At 34.6% G+C, this 18,405-nt stretch overlaps 1 protein-coding gene and 1 pseudogene across 1 annotated transcript; both read left to right on the forward strand.

The window, feature by feature from the left end:
* Window positions 1-3,176: 3,176 nt before the first annotated feature.
* On the forward strand, window positions 3,177-5,314 carry LOC113736691 (uncharacterized). The gene is made up of 3 exons (XM_072083698.1): window positions 3,177-4,592; window positions 4,682-4,841; window positions 4,917-5,314. Exons 1-3 carry the CDS (start codon window positions 3,177-3,179, stop codon window positions 5,267-5,269), a joined length of 1,929 nt encoding a protein of 642 aa, XP_071939799.1. The 3' UTR covers window positions 5,270-5,314.
* A 4,741-nt stretch (window positions 5,315-10,055) lies between these two features.
* LOC113737330 (ubiquitin carboxyl-terminal hydrolase 3-like) lies at window positions 10,056-17,290 on the forward strand (annotated as a pseudogene).
* The last annotated feature ends 1,115 nt before the right edge of the window (window positions 17,291-18,405 follow it).

The following is an 18,405-nucleotide window of genomic DNA, read 5'->3' on the forward strand; positions in this document are numbered from 1 at the left end:
TGCCTTTTTCCAATTATTGAATCCCGTTTTTGTAAAGGCATCCTCTGCATATCGACCTCCCTTATTTTGTGTTTTGAAAAGAAAGCACCAAAAGCAAAACGCCGCATCTTTCGATATGCTATACTCTAACCATACAAACTTTTGATACCAACTATCTTGGAAACTTCTATGTTGTTTACCAAATGATGTTTTTGGATACATATGGCCAATCGGTTGGCAAGGTCCCCTAGTCAAATACTCTCTTCGGACATGGTTTCGAAGAGAAATATCAAATTTCTCAACTGATTTTCGTAATCCCGGATCACAAACAATATCATTTAAATTCAATTCCACACAAGATTGATTTTGAACTGGTTCACTAATATTAGGCTCATTTGAAGATTCACCACTACGGACTCGTTTAGGTTTAAAGAATCTCTCCATTTTCTGTCACAATTAAATAATTGTGATTAAATTCAATAAAATTATGCAATTCAATAATCAATTAATTTAAAATTCATATAAATAATTCTTTAATTTAATAATAAATTCATATTACTTGTATTTCTCAATTTATAAAATTCATTATATAAAATTATCAAAAAGTTAAAATAAGGTACAACTAAATACCCATATAATCTCTAATTCAATCTCATAAAATTTTGAATTTATATTTACATTCAAAATTTCTAATTCACATAATTAATTCTTAAAATTTCAAATATAAAACTAACAAAATTTTAAAAACTAAATACAACCTAAAATCTATACAATTTCTAAACTAATTTCTAATTTAAATTTAATATCATTAAATTTTTTAATGTAATCTTTCAAATTCTTAAATTACATTAACATAAACTAAATAAAAATTAATCTTAATCAAATTAATATCAAGATACTCAAAATTCAAAAATAATTTAAACATATAATTAACAAAAATATAAAGATGAATATTGTAATTTAAACCAAAAAACTAACCTAAAAGATTTATGTGAATGGAATGGTGGAGAGTTGGAGTCTTGGAGCCTTGAATTGAAGGCTTGAAGCAGGATGGTAGAATCTCAACTGAAGCTTCTTGGAGTTCTTGGAGCCTGGCGTCTTCTTCTTGGAGTTGGAGTCTTGTTTGCCCTTTGGCACTGGCGGCGTGCTTTTGCATCAGATGAAGTCTTAGGGCTTCATCTGATGTATTTTTTTTTTCCCTCATTATACAAAACGACGTCGTTCCACTAAAAGTGAAACGACGTCGTTTTGTATTTAGAGGGCAAAAAAAAAAATTCAAAATGAAATGGGTCATCTTCTTCCTCAGCAGTCAGCACGGCAGCGGCTTTCCAGCTCTTCTTCACTTCCTCTGCAGCATTCATGGAGCCATGGAGGATGGTAGATCTGGATCACCGTGGGGGGGCTGGGCTGGCCGCCGGAATCCCCTATATATAGGGGGTTTTCCGGCGGCTTGGGGGGGGCTTAAGCCCCCACCAGCCCCCCCTTAAATCCGTGGCTGGCCACCACCATAGCCACCTCCACCATACCAGTCTTCTACGCCATTCGTCTCGACAGTCTTGGCTGCAATGGTAAAAGATAAGGTACGCACGTTTGTTAGTGTGATTAGTTATGACTTCGTCGCGTAAAATCATTTGGGTTCACTTCCACGCAATTTGAAATACTAAAATTTTTAACTAATTTGTGTACGTGATTTTATCTTCAAGTCTTCAATCCCTTACATGCAGCCACGGATTTAAGGGGGGGCTGGTGGGGGCTTAAGCCCCCCCCAAGCCGCCGGAAAACCCCCTATATATAGGGGATTCCGGCGGCCAGCCCAGCCCCCCCACGGTGATCCAGATCTACCATCCTCCATGGCTCCATGAATGCTGCAGAGGAAGTGAAGAAGAGCTGGAAAGCCGCTGCCGTGCTGACTGCTGAGGAAGAAGATGACCCATTTCATTTTGAATTTTTTTTTTTGCCCTCTAAATACAAAACGACGTCGTTTCACTTTTAGTGGAACGACGTCGTTTTGTATAATGAGGGGAAAAAAAATACATCAGATGAAGCCCTAAGGCTTCATCTGATGCAAAAGCACGCCGCTAGTGCCAAAGGGCAAACAAGACTCCAACTCCAAGAAGAAGACGCCAGGCTCCAAGAACTCCAAGAAGCTTCAGTTGAGATTCTACCATCCTGCTTCAAGCCTTCAATTCAAGGCTCCAAGACTCCAACTCTCCACCATTCCATTCACATAAATCTTTTAGGTTAGTTTTTTGGTTTAAATTACAATATTCATCTTTATATTTTTGTTAATTATATGTTTAAATTATTTTTGAATTTTGAGTATCTTGATATTAATTTGATTAAGATTAATTTTTATTTAGTTTATGTTAATGTAATTTAAGAATTTGAAAGATTACATTAAAAAATTTAATGATATTAAATTTAAATTAGAAATTAGTTTAGAAATTGTATAGATTTTAGGTTGTATTTAGTTTTTAAAATTTTGTTAGTTTTATATTTGAAATTTTAAGAATTAATTATGTGAATTAGAAATTTTGAATGTAAATATAAATTCAAAATTTTATGAGATTGAATTAGAGATTATATGGGTATTTAGTTGTACCTTATTTTAACTTTTTGATAATTTTATATAATGAATTTTATAAATTGAGAAATACAAGTAATATGAATTTATTATTAAATTAAAGAATTATTTATATGAATTTTAAATTAATTGATTATTGAATTGCATAATTTTATTGAATTTAATCACAATTATTTAATTGTGACAGAAAATGGAGAGATTCTTTAAACCTAAACGAGTCCGTAGTGGTGAATCTTCAAATGAGCCTAATATTAGTGAACCAGTTCAAAATCAATCTTGTGTGGAATTGAATTTAAATGATATTGTTTGTGATCCGGGATTACGAAAATCAGTTGAGAAATTTGATATTTCTCTTCGAAACCATGTCCGAAGAGAGTATTTGACTAGGGGACCTTGCCAACCGATTGGCCATATGTATCCAAAAACATCATTTGGTAAACAACATAGAAGTTTCCAAGATAGTTGGTATCAAAAGTTTGTATGGTTAGAGTATAGCATATCGAAAGATGCGGCGTTTTGCTTTTGGTGCTTTCTTTTCAAAACACAAAATAAGGGAGGTCGATATGCAGAGGATGCCTTTACAAAAACGGGATTCAATAATTGGAAAAAGGCAATGGAAAGATTTAATGAACATATTGGAGCTGTGAATAGTTGCCATAATGATGCTAGAATACAGTTTGAAAGTTTTCAAGATCAAAGGCATAGTGTGTCAAATGTGCTACGATCTTGTGGGCGCGAAATAGATATTGCATATCGCACCCGTTTAACTGCTGCTCTGGATGTGACCCGCTTTCTTTTGAAGCAAGGATTGGCTTTTCGTGGAAATGATGAGTCAACTAGTTCTTCAAATAGAGGCAATTTTCTTGAATTGTTTGAGTGGTATAGCCAGCGAAATACTGAGATTTTTGAGGTTGTAAATCAAAATGCTCCTGCAAATAATCAACTAACTTCTCCAATGATTCAAAAAGATCTGGCACATGCTTGTGCCTCAGAGATCACAAGTGTTATAATCAATGATATTGGAGACAATTATTTTTCCCTAATAGTTGATGAGTCTCGAGACAGTTCAGTGAAAGAGCAAATGGGAGTTGTTTTGAGATATGTGAACAAAGAAGGGCGTGTGATTGAACGTTTCCTTGCAATTGTACATGTGTCTGACACCACATCTCTTTGTTTGAAAGATGCAATTGATTCTTTATTCGCGCAACACAGATTATCATTATCCAAATTGAGAGGTCAAGGATATGATGGAGCTTCAAATATGCGAGGTGAGTTCAATGGTTTGAAGGCCCTTATATTACAAGAAAATCCCTATGCGATGTATATTCACTGTTTTGCTCACCAACTCCAGTTAGTTATTGTTGCTGTTGCTAAGGGAAATATCATTGTCAGTGAATTCTTTGTCTATGTCTCTATGATTGTCAATTTAACTGGAGCATCATGTAAAAGGAGAGATCAATTAAGACAAATAGAACATGATAAGATTGTTACACTTTTAGACAGTGGAGATATTATTAGTGGAAAAGGCAAAAATCAAGAAACTAGTTTAGCAAGACCAGGGGATACTCGTTGGGGATCACACTATCTAACATTACTTCGTCTATCCTCTATGTGGGCTTCGGTGATTGGAATATTGGGAAATATACAAGATGATGCCACCACTTCTGACAATAGAGGTATGGCCAGGGGTTTGATTGATAGAATGAATGATTATGAGTTTGTTTTTGCATTGCACCTGATGAAGTATTTATTGGGAATCACAAATGACTTGTCACTTGTTTTGCAACAAAGGGATCAAAATATTGTCCAAGCCATGAGTTTGATTGATACTATGAAATCTCAATTGCAAGACTTTAGGGAAGAGGGATGGCAAATAATTTTAGATGAAGTCAACAATTTTTGTGAGTTGAATATGATTCCCGTGATTGATATGGAAGACAGTATAGCAATCCGTGGCAATGCTAGGCGCAGTCGCAGAGGTCAAACCATCACTAATTTTCATCATTATCGCGTGGAAATTTTTTGTGAGGTATTATTTTTGAAATTATTATTTCATTACATTTGTTACTTGTTAGCAGATTTTCTTAGTTATTAATTTTATTATTGTTGTGATGTCAGGTTGTTGATTTAATTATACAAGAGATGAATAATCGTTTCTCGGAAGTTAGCACGGAATTGCTTAGTTGCATAGCATGTCTTGATCCAAAAAGTTCTTTCTCTCAATTCAATGTGCAGAAACTACTCCGTCTTGCTGATTTATATCCTGAAGACTTCTCAAGTAACGATTATTTATATCTTGAGTCTCAACTTCGAAATTATATTTATAATGTGCAACGCGATCCTCAATTTTCAGAAGTTGGAGATTTGGGAAGTCTTGCTCAACAAATGGTTAAAACTGGTAAAAATACAGTTTTTCCATTGGTTTATCGTCTGATCCAGTTGGCATTAGTTCTACCAGTTGCGACTGCTTCTGTTGAAAGAGTATTTTCTGCAATGAATATTGTCAAGACTGATTTGTGCAACAAAATGGGAGACGAGTGGATGAATGACTGTCTGGTTGTATACATCGAGAAGGATATTTTTGCAACAATTGAAAATGAGCAAATATTGCAGCGTTTTCAACGGATGAAGACTCGCAGAATGCAATTGCCTCCTCTTCGTTATTCGAGTGCAACAACTACCAATACTTCAAGTGTTAATCAATAACAAATTTTTGGGTATGTATAATTATATGTTTTTATTATTTTTATAATTATTAATTCTAAATTTTACTTATTAAATATATTTATTTCGTCACAAAAAAAAATTTTTAATACACTTCAGCCCCCCCAAAAATAAATTTCTGGCTCCGTCCCTGCTTACATGCATGTCCAACTGGGATTATTATGTAATCAGAAATGTGAAATTCTATGGTCCCATTTATAACCTTGTTTGGAAGCCAAGTTTTTTGCCAAGTTTATCTGCTCCAAGTTTTTTAAAAATTTTAGTTACAGTAATCTTAAAAAACTTCTCAAAATTTTTAAACTATACACTTCGAAATATATATATAAAAAAAAAATACACTTCAAAATTTTTTTAAAAAACTTCTACAGTAAACTACAATAAACCCAAAAAACTTAGACATAAAATTAAGAGAAGTTAGGAGAAACAAAATAAATAAATAAAAGGATGAAATTAAATTAGAGAATAAATGTCTTACAATTGTCAACGGACGGGGAAGTCTCAGCCAATTCCCTGGCAGCCACCTGTGAGGTAATCATGAGAAATATAGCCAAGAAAATGCAGAAGAAAAGAAGAGTCTTGGAACCCATTTTTGCAAAAGGTATTTTATGTATTGGAAACTGAATTTGGGAAGGATGAGAAACCTGGCATAGATTGATCACTATTTATAGGAAAATCTTTGCCAGATTGCCGATGAAATGGTCGTAGTGTTGGCCCAGGAGCAGTTGGCTGGAATTGGTACAAAGTCCACAATTGCAGTTCCTTCTGAGGAAGTAAAGAATATACTACAAGCGTTTAATTATTGTTATTATTTTTTTATTAGGTCCAATTTTTTTGGCATCATTCAGCTAAATAATAGAAAAATCACAACGGGGTCTTCTCTATCTTCTGTTTGTTACCTAAGTATACCCATTATATGATCTAGAAACTATTTTTATACAAAATTCCAGCAGTTTATGAAACAGAGAAGAAACATCAATTCACAGTTACGACCCTCCTGAAATTGGCCCTCACTGGGTAGATATTTGTTGTTTTTCTTTTTCATTTTTCTCCATCCAATTGATTTATTCTGCGAAATGTCACTAATCAGGAGCCCCATCATAATTGTTCACCTTTTTTAGTGTAAAATACCAATTTAGTCCCTAATCTATTTTCTAAAGCCAAAATAACCCTCAAAATTTATTGTGAGTCAATTTAGTCCCTCAATTATTATGACAAAGCCGAAATAGTCCTTAAATTTTATTATGAACTAATTTAATCGCTCAACTATTTTACTTAAACCAAAATAGTCCTCAACTATATTTAAGAAGCTTGTTTGATCCTTATTTGGTTGATTACCTAATTTATCAACTCTATGCACTGGCAACTAAAGGCAAAATAGGTAACTTGATTTCTTATTTGGTCCTTGATTGTCAACGCAGAGTTCATAACTTGAATGAATCATCCAAATAAGGACAAAACTGTCACACAAATACAGTTGAGGAACTATTTCGGCTTAAGTGAAATAATTGAGGAACTAAATTGGCTCATAATAAAATTGAAGGACTATTTTAACTTTTCTAAAATAATTGAGAGACTAAATTGATTCAATAATAAAGTTGAAGGACTATTTTAGCTTTAGTGAAATAGTTTAGGGGCCAACTTGGTGTTTTGTTTCTTTTCTTATGATTGAAATGGTAACCAAACAAGCACGGCCCTCTAGCTCTGGACCTCTGGTATGTAGCTGGTGTAGTGGTGTTCCAACTTGACTAGGATCCATTATACTTGCAGATAAGAGATTCGTGTCCGATACTCGTCAATAAGTCCAAGTATTAATTTTTAATTCTGACTTTGGAGTGACTAGGATCGATTATATTTATTCCAAGTTGATTTAACAAGTCAAACAATTTTAAGAAAGAAAAGAAACAAGGAAGAACAAGTCAAACTTCCAATAGTTCCAAAGAAGTTTTATAGGCTTTTTGATTATGCAACATTTTGAAGTACTAAAGCAATATCTTTTACAAAATATATTAAAGATCTATACGTCATAGAATGAAGGAACATTATATTGTATCCCAATGTAAGATATTAAGGTACGTGGATGACTGTCGATAGAATTGATCAAATTTGAGAGTGAAACCCAATAATCTAGCTTTTTGCTTAACCATCAAATTAAGCAATAAGAGAGGCATACAAGTGATAGGGTGTTAATTGTTAGTAATTTTACTGTTAATTTTCCTCTTTGTCCTTGTCAAATATTATTTTAATTATTAACATATATTTATATTTGGTATTTGGCTTTGATTACAGAAAGTGAAACACACAAGTGCTAAAAAGGAGACTTTCTTGAGAAAAATGCTCTACACGTGAGAAGTTTCTAAAAGATCTAAAAACCGGACTCCACATTGTGCCACAAGTAGATTGCCTTTCCTTTTGCTGATTGGTAGTTGGCTTGTAATAGGGAGTTTACTAGCACTAGAATTACGAAACTAAAGGAACATTCGCGGGGCGCGTTTGCTTTTGTTTTTCCTTGGATTGTTTAGATTAGGGGACGGCTTCGGCTCTTAGTTTTTTTGTCCAGTTCCTCCGTTTGTTTATGGCCTTTTTTCCGTCCCTTCTAGGAGGACGACGGGAACATAGCTTGTTTTTTATAATTATTTCTGCAATTTCGTATGGGATTTCCTCCATGCAGATGAACTAACTTTCTACATCTAGTCGAAGGTTAACTTGAAGACTCGGTTCCAAATATCTGTGAGATCGAATTATTTTATTTATTTCTTTTATTAATTGGTATTTATACATTTTCTAGTTTAACTTCTTATGATTGTTTTGTTATTTGAATGTCAAGAGCCCGATATTCGAATTAACCTAATAATCTACTGCCAGATTAATTGATTGAATCAATAATTGTTCGATTGATTAATACCAGTGGCGACTAGCGTGATTGATTTCATGTTAAGGAAACGTATGATTTAATTTAAACGAACCCTCGTAGCGTGTTTGTTGGTTAGGGTTGACCTTTTCTAATTCTTATTACAATCGAGAAATTAAATCCTATGGCCATACCTAGGGTTATTTCTTGATTAGGAAAATAGTTAATAGTCGTATCTTGATTATTGAAAAAATAAGGAAAGGTTGGTTGTTTATCGCGTGTATGACAACTATAACCAATCTATTAATGAGTAATTAAATTATCTTTGCATTGATGATCAGTTGAATGGATCATGTATGAAAAATTGCATCTTTGGCTAGAGTCGTATTGGTTATTGATTAATTCTTGTTTATTTCTATTAGTTGTTTCATTAGTTAGTTAATTAGTTATTTTATATTTTCCAAAAATTCCCCATGCGCTAAACTTTAGAAAAAATGAATTATCCCTAGTCCCTGTGGATTCGACACTACTAACCGCTATATACAAAATTTGTACTTTTCTTGAGTAGGTAATTATTATTGAACAGGCTCGACACCTGTCAATTTTTGGTGCTGTTGCCGGGGACTAGCGTTCGTTAATTCGTTTTATTTTATTTTATTTTATTTTATTTTTAATTTCTTTTTTATATTTTTTTCAATTTTATGCCCCGTACCTCTTGAGCAGGTGAATTAATTTTTGATCATGAGATAAAGAAGACTGTGCATAGTGCCAGCTGGAGCGATTCTGATCAAGAAGACGTCGCCATGGCTAATGCTCAAAGTTTAAGGGAGTTGGTTGCTCCAAATTTTAATCAACAGTCATTATGCATTACCTTTCCAAATTTAGATGAAGAAACTCCTTTTGAATTAAAGTTTGGCCTAATTCACCTTTTACCTTCTTTTCATGGTTTTTCAGGTGAGGAGCCTTACAGGCACTTGCAGGAATTTGATGTAGTATGCACAAGTATTAAACCCTCGAGAATTACTGAGAAGCAAATGAAAATGCGAGCATTTCCCTTTTTCCTCAAGGACGCAGCAAAAGATTGGTTCTACTATCTGCCACCAGGTAGTATAACAACTTGGTAATAGTTAAAGAAGAAGTTTTTGAAGAAATATTTTCCTGCATCAAGAGCCGCCAGTTTGAGGAAGGAAATACGCGGCATTACACAGCATCTAGGGGAGTCTCTCTATGACTATTAGGAGAGATTCAAGAAACTGTGTACTAGATGCCCCCAACACCAGATTAGCGAGCAGCTCTTAATTCAATATTTTTACAAAGGTTTGTTATATACGATAGGAATCTTATAGATGCTGCTAGTGGAGGTGCTTTGATGAATAAGACCCCCTAAGATGCTTGGGAATTGATAGAAAGGATGGCAGAAAATTCTCAATAATTTAGCACAAGAAAAGATGTCCATATTCGTCGAGTAAATGAGGTAACCGTCTCATCAATTCAACAACAAATATCTGAATTAACTTCAGTTATTCGACAATTGACTGTAGGAAATTTGTAGCAGGTCAAAACATGTGATATTTGTAAGGACACGAGTCATCTCACAGATTGGTGTCCAGTGTTACAAGATGAAGGTGTTGAACAAGTGACCATGGATGGCAACATGCAGTATAACCCTTACTCCAACACGTATACTCCGAATTTCAGCTATGGAGATAACAAGCAGCAAAATTCTTTTTCCAATAGGCAGCAAGGTTTTCAACAGCAGTACCTCTCGAAATCTCAATCTTACTCATCAAATGCTGACATGTCTTTGGAGGATATGGTCAAGACATTGGTTGCCAACACCACGTAACTCCAGCAAAATGCCATTCAATACCAACAAAGGACGGACACGAGCATAAGAAACTAGAAAATCAGTTGAGTCAAATGGCCTCTACACTACATCGCTTAGAGTCTCAAGAGAAAGGAAGGCTTCCATCTCAGCCTAAAGTTAACCCAAAGAACGTGAGTGCCATGACCCTCAGAAGTGGAAAAGAAATTAAAGGGCCTACAGTTCTGAAGGATAAGAGTCAGGATCAAATTCAAAAAGAGATAGAAAATGAGAGGCATGAATGGACATCTAATAAGTAAATTGATTTCTCCAACTTCTGAAGCATTGCCCTCACAAACCATCAATGACTTTAAGGAAGATGAGAATGCAATTATTCTAACAAGTGACATGGAATTGCAAAAGTCTCAAGAAGAATGATTTAAAGATGTAGTTGAAAAGAGAATTGAAGTGCAAGAAATGAGACCCCAACATCAAATGGTTCAAGTAAATGAATCCAGTGAACAATCTCCAAATGCGATGACATCTCTTTCATTCCTTAATCAATATTCTTCTGACTCTTATTCTTCAATTCCTGTTAGTGAGATTGACTTTATTATATTAGAAAATTTTGAATTTCATGACAAAAATAAGTTAAGAGTGGCAATGACAAAATATCCTGAACTAATAAATGTGCTTGATAGAGGAGTGAGTGGAGAATTCAGATTATTGTTGACTTGTTTGGTGTCATCTATTAGTCCATGGAAGACCGTAACTCGTGTGCTCAAGGATTACCCTATTTACGAGGGTTATCAGGACTACATAGAAAATGAAATACTGAAATGAGCTACACGATTTTATCCTTCCTGAACAAACATGACAACGTCTAGCCAAAGACGTTAAAGAAAGGCGCTTTTTGGTAGGCAACCCAAATATCAATTTTGTTGTTTTTCGTTGTTCAATTCTTTGAATTTGTCGTCTCTCACTCGGGTACTGATTGCTCTTGATGTTTTCCTGCATTGTGACCAGGACAGGTAATCTTGGCGTGCCCACGCGAGGAGGGCATGCGTTAATCGTGTAAACCCCATCCTCATGGTCAGTAGACGTTTACCAATCTTGGCGTGCCCACACCATGTTGTTAAAATCTCAACATTTTGCGACGTTGGCAGGAAGTGGAATCATGGCATGTCCACGCGAGAAGGGCACGCGTTAAATTGTAAAAAAGTGACTTCCAAGGTTAGTGTATGTTTTCCAATCTTGGTGTGCCCACGCTGTGTTTGATGACCCAAAAAAAATTTAAAAATAAAAATATTTTCCGTTTCAACCTTCGATTTTGTTTTTTCAAAATTCAAATTTTAACCTCTAAATTCAAAATAAGAAAAAAAACTTTTTTTCTTTTTTTTCTTCTTCTTCTTTCTTTCTTTCTCTCTTCTCTTCTTTCTTTCCTTTCTTTCTTTGTTTCATTTTTCTTTCCTGCTTCCTCTGCTTCTCCTTTTCTAATTTTCTTTCGGCCTCCTTCTCCCTGGCGCGAGCCGTCAGCCGCGCCTCGTTTCTCTCTCTCTCTCTCTCTCTCTACCCAGCAACCCACGCTCCACCGCCCGTCTCTCCTCTTCCTCCACCACCACGCCGCCTTCTCACCCACCACTGTGGTTTGAGGAAAGTTCCATTGTCCTTCTTCTTGCTTTTGCTGTTTATTTGTTACATTAATGGCAATGTACCATTCAGGTGTAAGGGGGTTCGACTGGTGTCTCTTTTTTTTCTGCTTTTGGTCCTGCTTATCTTGGTGATCAACAATTGCCTGGCAACTCATTCTTCTATTGCTAGATATAGTTTATTCTATAATTTAAGATTCGGTGACAAGTAAGAGCATGTTGTCCTGGTGAATATTGTGAATTTAATGACTTTGTGTGAATTGTGGTTAACTTGTTTAGGCAATATAAATATTTTGCTGGCACATGTTGTGTGGATTGATCGACTGTTGATCTTAGTTCTCCATGTTTAGGAGATGACGTAGGCCGTGATTTTTAATAGTCTGGTATTTTGTTGTGAATAACATATGGCTATGCTCCACTAGTTTCGTCACCCAGTAACCGGGAGTTTTCACCACAAGTGTCAACTCTCGAGTCAAAAAGTGGCGATATCTATAAGTAGGTAGTCCTGAAGCTTTGAAAAGTTGAGTAACTAGGCTCTTTCATCTAAAAATGTCAGAATTAACTTCAAAAGACTTGAATGGCTTGGGACTAAACATTTATTCGTTCAAAAGAGAAGAAAAACAAAGAAAATAAAATAACTAAAGGAAAAAAAAAGGAGAAAAGAACAAAGAACAAAGGTGAAAAATATGTAAGCCTATGATCATGTTGGTCTGTCGATCTTTGGTTTTCAATGTTGAGATTTTGGTTGCCAGTTGGACCAATTGCTGACTGTTGCTAGTTTAATATTTGGATTTCCTAGGCGACATAGCCATGAATTGGATGAGCCTCTGATTTCAAGAACTAATCGGGAGGATTATGTCTTGACACTTGGCCACTGAACCTTGATTTTGGTATAAGCACAGTTTGGCAATAGATGACATGAGAGCTGGTCATTGTTGAGTCTAGTTGTTCTCATGCTTGAGGACAAGCATGATTCAGGTGTGAGGAGAATTGATAGGGTGTTAATTGTCAGTAATTTTATTGTTAATTTTCATCTTTCTCCTTGTCAAATATTGTTTAATTGTTAGCATATACTTATATTTGGTATTTGGCCCTGATTACAAGAAGTGGAACACACAAGTGCTAAAAAGGAGACTTTCTTGAGAAAAATGCTCCACACGTGGAAAACTACTAAAATATCTACAAACCGAGCTCCACATTGTGCCACAAGTAGATTGCCTTTCCTTTTGCTGATTGGTAGTTGACTAGTAATAGGGAGTTTACTAGCACTAGAATTACAAAACTAAAGGAACATTCGCGGGGGCCGCATTTGCTTTTGTTTTTCCTTGGATTGTTTAGATTAGGGGACGGCTTCGGCTCTTAGTTTTTTTGTCCAGTTCCTCCATTTGTTTATGGCCTTTTTTCCGTCCCTTCTAGGAGGACGACGGGAACATAGCTTGTTTTCGATAATTACTTCTGCAATTTCGCATGGGATTTCCTCCATGCAGATGAACTAAGTTTCTACATCTAGTCGAAGGTCAACTTGAAGACTCGGTTCCAAACATCAGTGAGATCGAATTTTTTTACTTATTTTTTTATTCATTGGTATTTATGCGTTTTCTAGTTTAACTTCTTATGGTTGTTTTGTTATTTAAATGTCAAGGGCCCGATATTCGAATTAACTTAATAATCTACTACCAGATTAATTGATTGAATCCGTAATTGTTCGATTGATTAATACCAGTAGTGACTAGCGTGATTGGTTTCATGTTAGGAAAATGTATGATCTAATTTAAACGAACCCTCGTAGCGTGTTTGTTGGTTAGGGTTGAGCTTTTCTAATTCTTATTGCAATCGAGAAATTAAATCCTATGGTCATACCTACGGTTATTTCTTGGTTAGGGAAATAGTTAATGGTCGTACCTTGACTATCGAAAAAATAAGGAAAGACTAGTTGTTTATCGCGTGTATGACAACTATAACCAATCTATTAATGAGTAATTGAATTATCTTTGCATTGATGATCAGTTGAATGGACCGTGTATGAAAAATTGCACCTTTGGCTAGAGTCGTATTGGTTATTGATTAATTTTTGTTTATTTCTATTAGTTGTTTCATTAGTTAGTTAATTAGTTATTTTATATTTTCCAAAAATCCCCCATGCGCTGAACTTTAGAAGAAACGAATTATCCCTAATCCCTGTGGATTCGACCCTACTCACCGCTATATACAAAATTTGTACTTTTTTAAGTAAGTAATTATTATTGAACAGGTTCGACATCTTTCAACAAGATGCTGCCTAGCCAAAGGGAAAAACCTTTAGTGATATGTCGTGCCCCACTTTTAAGCGAAACAATCCATTCAAGAAAATCAAATCAAGGTTTAATCATGTTTGTGTACTTGTTGATTTCCGAATACCATTGCGGACGTTAAGAATTTTTGTAATGAATTAGTCTGACGGCATAACTTGACTTGGTATAGTGATTGTATGGGAGTTTTCTCCGCCAAAATTATTTGGTTTTGTCCACAAGGGGAACCTATATAGAATTCGTAAAAATTATAAGAATTGTCTATAAACATACCACTAATTTTCTATATCCTTTATTCTTTAAGCTAGCTTATAAATTAACTACTAAATGATTGTATGGCTTAGTTACTAGTGGGCTATTTGTAGTCAAGTTCTCATAAAAGTTTTTCCTAGCTTAACCTAGATGGTTCAATTGCAAGGCACAGTTGTCGTACATAATCGGCAAATAATGAACGATGCCCTCAAATAAAATGTAATATGAAGCGATACATTTCAGGAAGAAAGTTTAGGAACACGAGTCCTTATTTAGTGTCGAAAGGGTCAAATATAGCAGTTGGCAAAATTTTTACACTAAGGGCTAGATGAGTAGTGTACATTAGAAATAGCGCAATAGGGAGAGTTTGTTTTGGTGTTTTGTTTTAGGAATAATTTCAGAAACCACTCCTGAGGTTTCTGACAATTTCACTAGCCACCTCTAAATTTTATAAAATTACACAAACCTCCCCTAAGGTTAAGATTTTAATAACAAATTTAGTCCAATTATAAAAAGTAACATTAAAAAAGTATTTTAAGGAGAAAGATGAAACTTTTATTTCTTAAATACCTCTTATGCATGTATATAAGTCGTATTTGTAAAAGAATAAAAATAATTAAAATTTAAAAACAATTAATACACACATTTAACCACTCAAAAAGTTCACATTTAATAAATTAAACAACACAAATAAGTAACAAAACTACACCAATGATTACAAGATTCAACAAAACAGATCAATCATTTCTTTTAACATGATGTTTGCTATGATTCTCACGATTTTGAATAGAAAAATTTTCAAATTTTGTCTTTTTTTCCTTCCTTCCAATTTTCTTTGAAACTCTTAAAATTGCGACAATTGTAAAGTAATTTCATGAAAATAAAGGAGATAATTGTAAAGTAATTTCATGGGAATAATGGAGAAATGAGGGGGAAAAAAGACAAAATTCAAAAAATTTTCTATTCAAAATCACAAGAATCATAGTAAACATCATGTTAAAAAAGATGATTAGTCTGTTTTGCTAAATCTTGTAATCATTAGTGTAGTTTTGTTGTTTATTTATGTTGTCTGATTTATTAAATATGAATTTTTTGAGTGGTTAAATGTGTGTATTAATTATTTCTGACTTTTAATTATTTTTATTCTTTTACTAATATTACTTATATACATGCATAAGGGTATTTATGAAATAAAAGTTTTATCTCTCTGTTTAAAGTATTTTTTTAATATTACTTTTTCTAATTGAACTAACTTTGTTATCAAAACTTTAACCTCAAGGGAGGTTTGTGTAGTTTTATAAACTTCAAGGGAGGCGAGTGAAATTATCAAAAATCTCAGGGGAGGTTTCTAAAATTATCCCTTTGTTTTATATGGGATGTGTTTGGTTTAAACCAGTTCGTGAGGTGATATATTAATAAAGGGATAATTTCAGAAACCTCCCTCAAGGTTTCTGATAATTACACTTAAATAGCCTCTAATATTAAAAATTACACTCCCCTCCTTTTCTGATGGATATGACCAAATGTCACCATCAATAGCTTCCAAATGACTAAATTGCCCTGAAAAATTTGTACATTTTCTGCCATTAGAAAAATGGAAAGGAATGGCCTCAAGAAACCAAAGCTTCCTCTAGTTGGTGATCCTTCATCCGGTGAAGAATCCGAGCAAAAAAAATGCATGATATATAGCTATTTCAGCTCCATCAACATCACTACAGATAAAAAATCAAATTGTTTTAACTTATTGAACTTATTTAGCAGTTTTTTAAGTACCGTATCTTGTTGATCATCTTAATATTTTCATATTATCATTGAAGCTCCTCACAGTAGCATGTGGCCAAGATAGAGGTGTTAGATTGCTTGTAAAAGTAGGCTAAAGGGATAATCCTTACTTGTGGGTGTTCATTGTCTAATGAAGATGAATCAGAGGTTATGTCTATTGTGGTTGATTTTGACATGCATGTGGTGTGCTTGATGTTTTTGGGAGCAAGTGTTCTGGACATAGACTAATAATGAAATCTGCTCCTACACTGTACTGTATAATAGTTCATTGTTGATGATCTGAAGAATTTGTGCTGAGATTTTAGTAGAAATAAAGATGTTTGATCATTGATTAGGGCCTTAGTCAACTGGACCTTGCATTTTAAATTGAACAGCTTCATTTTCTGTTCATGCAAGAAAAATTTCTCGTTCTCTGACTTTGTAATGGACAATGAGCATCATTAAGCTGGAATTAATCATTATATGAAATTCTAATGCTTGAAAGTGTGAAAACAGGATGCCCAGTGTAGTTGTCCATGACATTATTCTTCACTACAAAGAGAAAAATCTCTCATTCTCTGACTTTGCAATGGACAATGAGCATCATTAAGCTGGAATTAATCATTATATGCAATTCTAATGCTTGAAAGTGTGAAAACAGGATGCCGAGTGTAGTTGTCCATGACATTATTCTTCACTACAAAGGGAAGAAAATTAGAATTCCCAATGTGGATCCTGATGAGCATTCTTACATAGTGCTTCTTAATGATGTTTATGAAGAGCACTTCATGAAGTTCCTAGGAATTTTAATTATCTGTTACATTTGATATTTGTTATTCCAAGAAGTGGTGAAACTATGGATGTGAACACTGAAGAAGTTGTTTTTGAAATGTTCAAGAGGCATGAAAATGAGCTATTTTTGGATTGGATGAACTACTTTTGGAAATGGTTCCAAAGCCTGTGCTTGCTGTGCGCTGTTCCTGTATCCCATCACGCCACAGACTGAAGACGCAAGAATAAAAGAAGACAGCTTGATCAAGGATCCTAGTGCTGGAATATACTTTATGAAACAAACTGTCGGAAATGCCTGTGGAACAATTGGGCTCGTACCTGGACAAGTTCTTTAAAACTACGGCAAAAATGAACCTAGAGGAATATGCAGCATTCCTTGAAAATGATAGAGAAATGGAAGTTGCTCATTCTGACACCCACTTTATTTGTTTCACATGTGTGAATGGACAACTTTATGAGCTTGATGGAAGGAGGTCCGGACCAGTTTCACATGGTTCTTCCTCTTCAAGCAGCTGGTTGCATGATGCAGCTAAAGTTATTCAGAAGATGATTGAGAAAAACCGAGATTCACTCAACTTCAACGTGATGGCCATTTCAAAAAGGGTTTGAGGAGAATAAATGATGCAACATGAACATCCATTGCGGCCATTGAGAAGCGACCTACCTGGCTCTACAAGCTTCTTGGCCTAAACCTTGAGGGCTGTTTTTTTGCACTCGTCATTACATGTAATGACAGAATCAGTTTTGCTAGAATTATTAAGCCCTGGAAGAAGTCAGCTGTAACTCCAAAACTACCAAGTTATAGTTCTGCCTGATAAGTAAATGATGACTTGTTACTGCTTCTACATACAATGAGGGCAAATTTGGTACAACGGTACTTTTTCTCAAATTTTAAGAAAGCTTCACTGACAGAGACTAAAATTGTTATGGGATAATTTCAGAAACCTCCCTTGAGATTTTTGACAGTTTTACTCTCCTCCCCTGTGGTTTCAAAAATATCACAAACCTCCCTTGAAGTTTAGGATTTTGTAACAAAATCAGCCCATGATGTCAAAAGTGAACATAAAAAAGCGTTTTCAGGAAAGAGAGGAAATTTTGTTTCCATAAATGCCCATGAGGTAAGTGTACAAGTTATATTAGTGAAATAATGAAAACTAATAAAAACCAAATTTGGTGGGAGTCAAACCAGCAAAAATAAAATTCCTACTCTTAAGTCACGAATTAAGTCCACTATGGTACTGGAGCAGGGACTTAGGCTGTGCAATGGGTTACTAGCTTCACCCTGGTGCCAGAATTTGCTTGATCCGATATACCAAAGTATCTTAATTACATGAAAGATAAAATTTGAATATAGCAGTGAGTAGGGTCGAATCCACAGGGACTTGGGAATTTATTTTGAATGAATGTAACATTAAATAAAAATGGGGGGATTGATATGAAACTACCTAATTTAATTGCTCAAATTAAAAATAAGACAATCGCAGATAAAATAAATAACAATAAATATAAAGTAAATTAACGGAAGGAAAATCTCTAGTCAAACGTATAATCTCCACTAATGGTTCGAATCATTGATCACAGATGCAGAGATAAAATCTTTCATTTACAAATAAACTGGTTATGGTTGTCAATACGCTCTGACAACCTGCCTAACCTTCCTGATTCGATAACCACAACAAGCTCTGTGGTTATTGCCCTAGCCAATTAAGCAGTCCTAAACACAC

This window comes from Coffea arabica, chromosome 3e (genome assembly GCF_036785885.1).
Source record: "Coffea arabica cultivar ET-39 chromosome 3e, Coffea Arabica ET-39 HiFi, whole genome shotgun sequence".
Classification (NCBI taxonomy): domain Eukaryota; kingdom Viridiplantae; phylum Streptophyta; class Magnoliopsida; order Gentianales; family Rubiaceae; genus Coffea; species Coffea arabica.

Bases quoted from the DNA above. Each gene is read 5' to 3' on its own strand.
- LOC113736691 (XM_072083698.1), top strand. From the start codon at position 3,177: ATGGAAAGATTTAATGAACATATTGGAGCTGTGAATAGTTGCCATAAT. The intron at 4,593-4,681 runs GTATTATTTTTG...TTGTGATGTCAG, and splicing joins GCGTGGAAATTTTTTGTGAG to GTTGTTGATTTAATTATACA. The intron at 4,842-4,916 runs GTAACGATTATT...CTCAATTTTCAG, and splicing joins ATATCCTGAAGACTTCTCAA to AAGTTGGAGATTTGGGAAGT.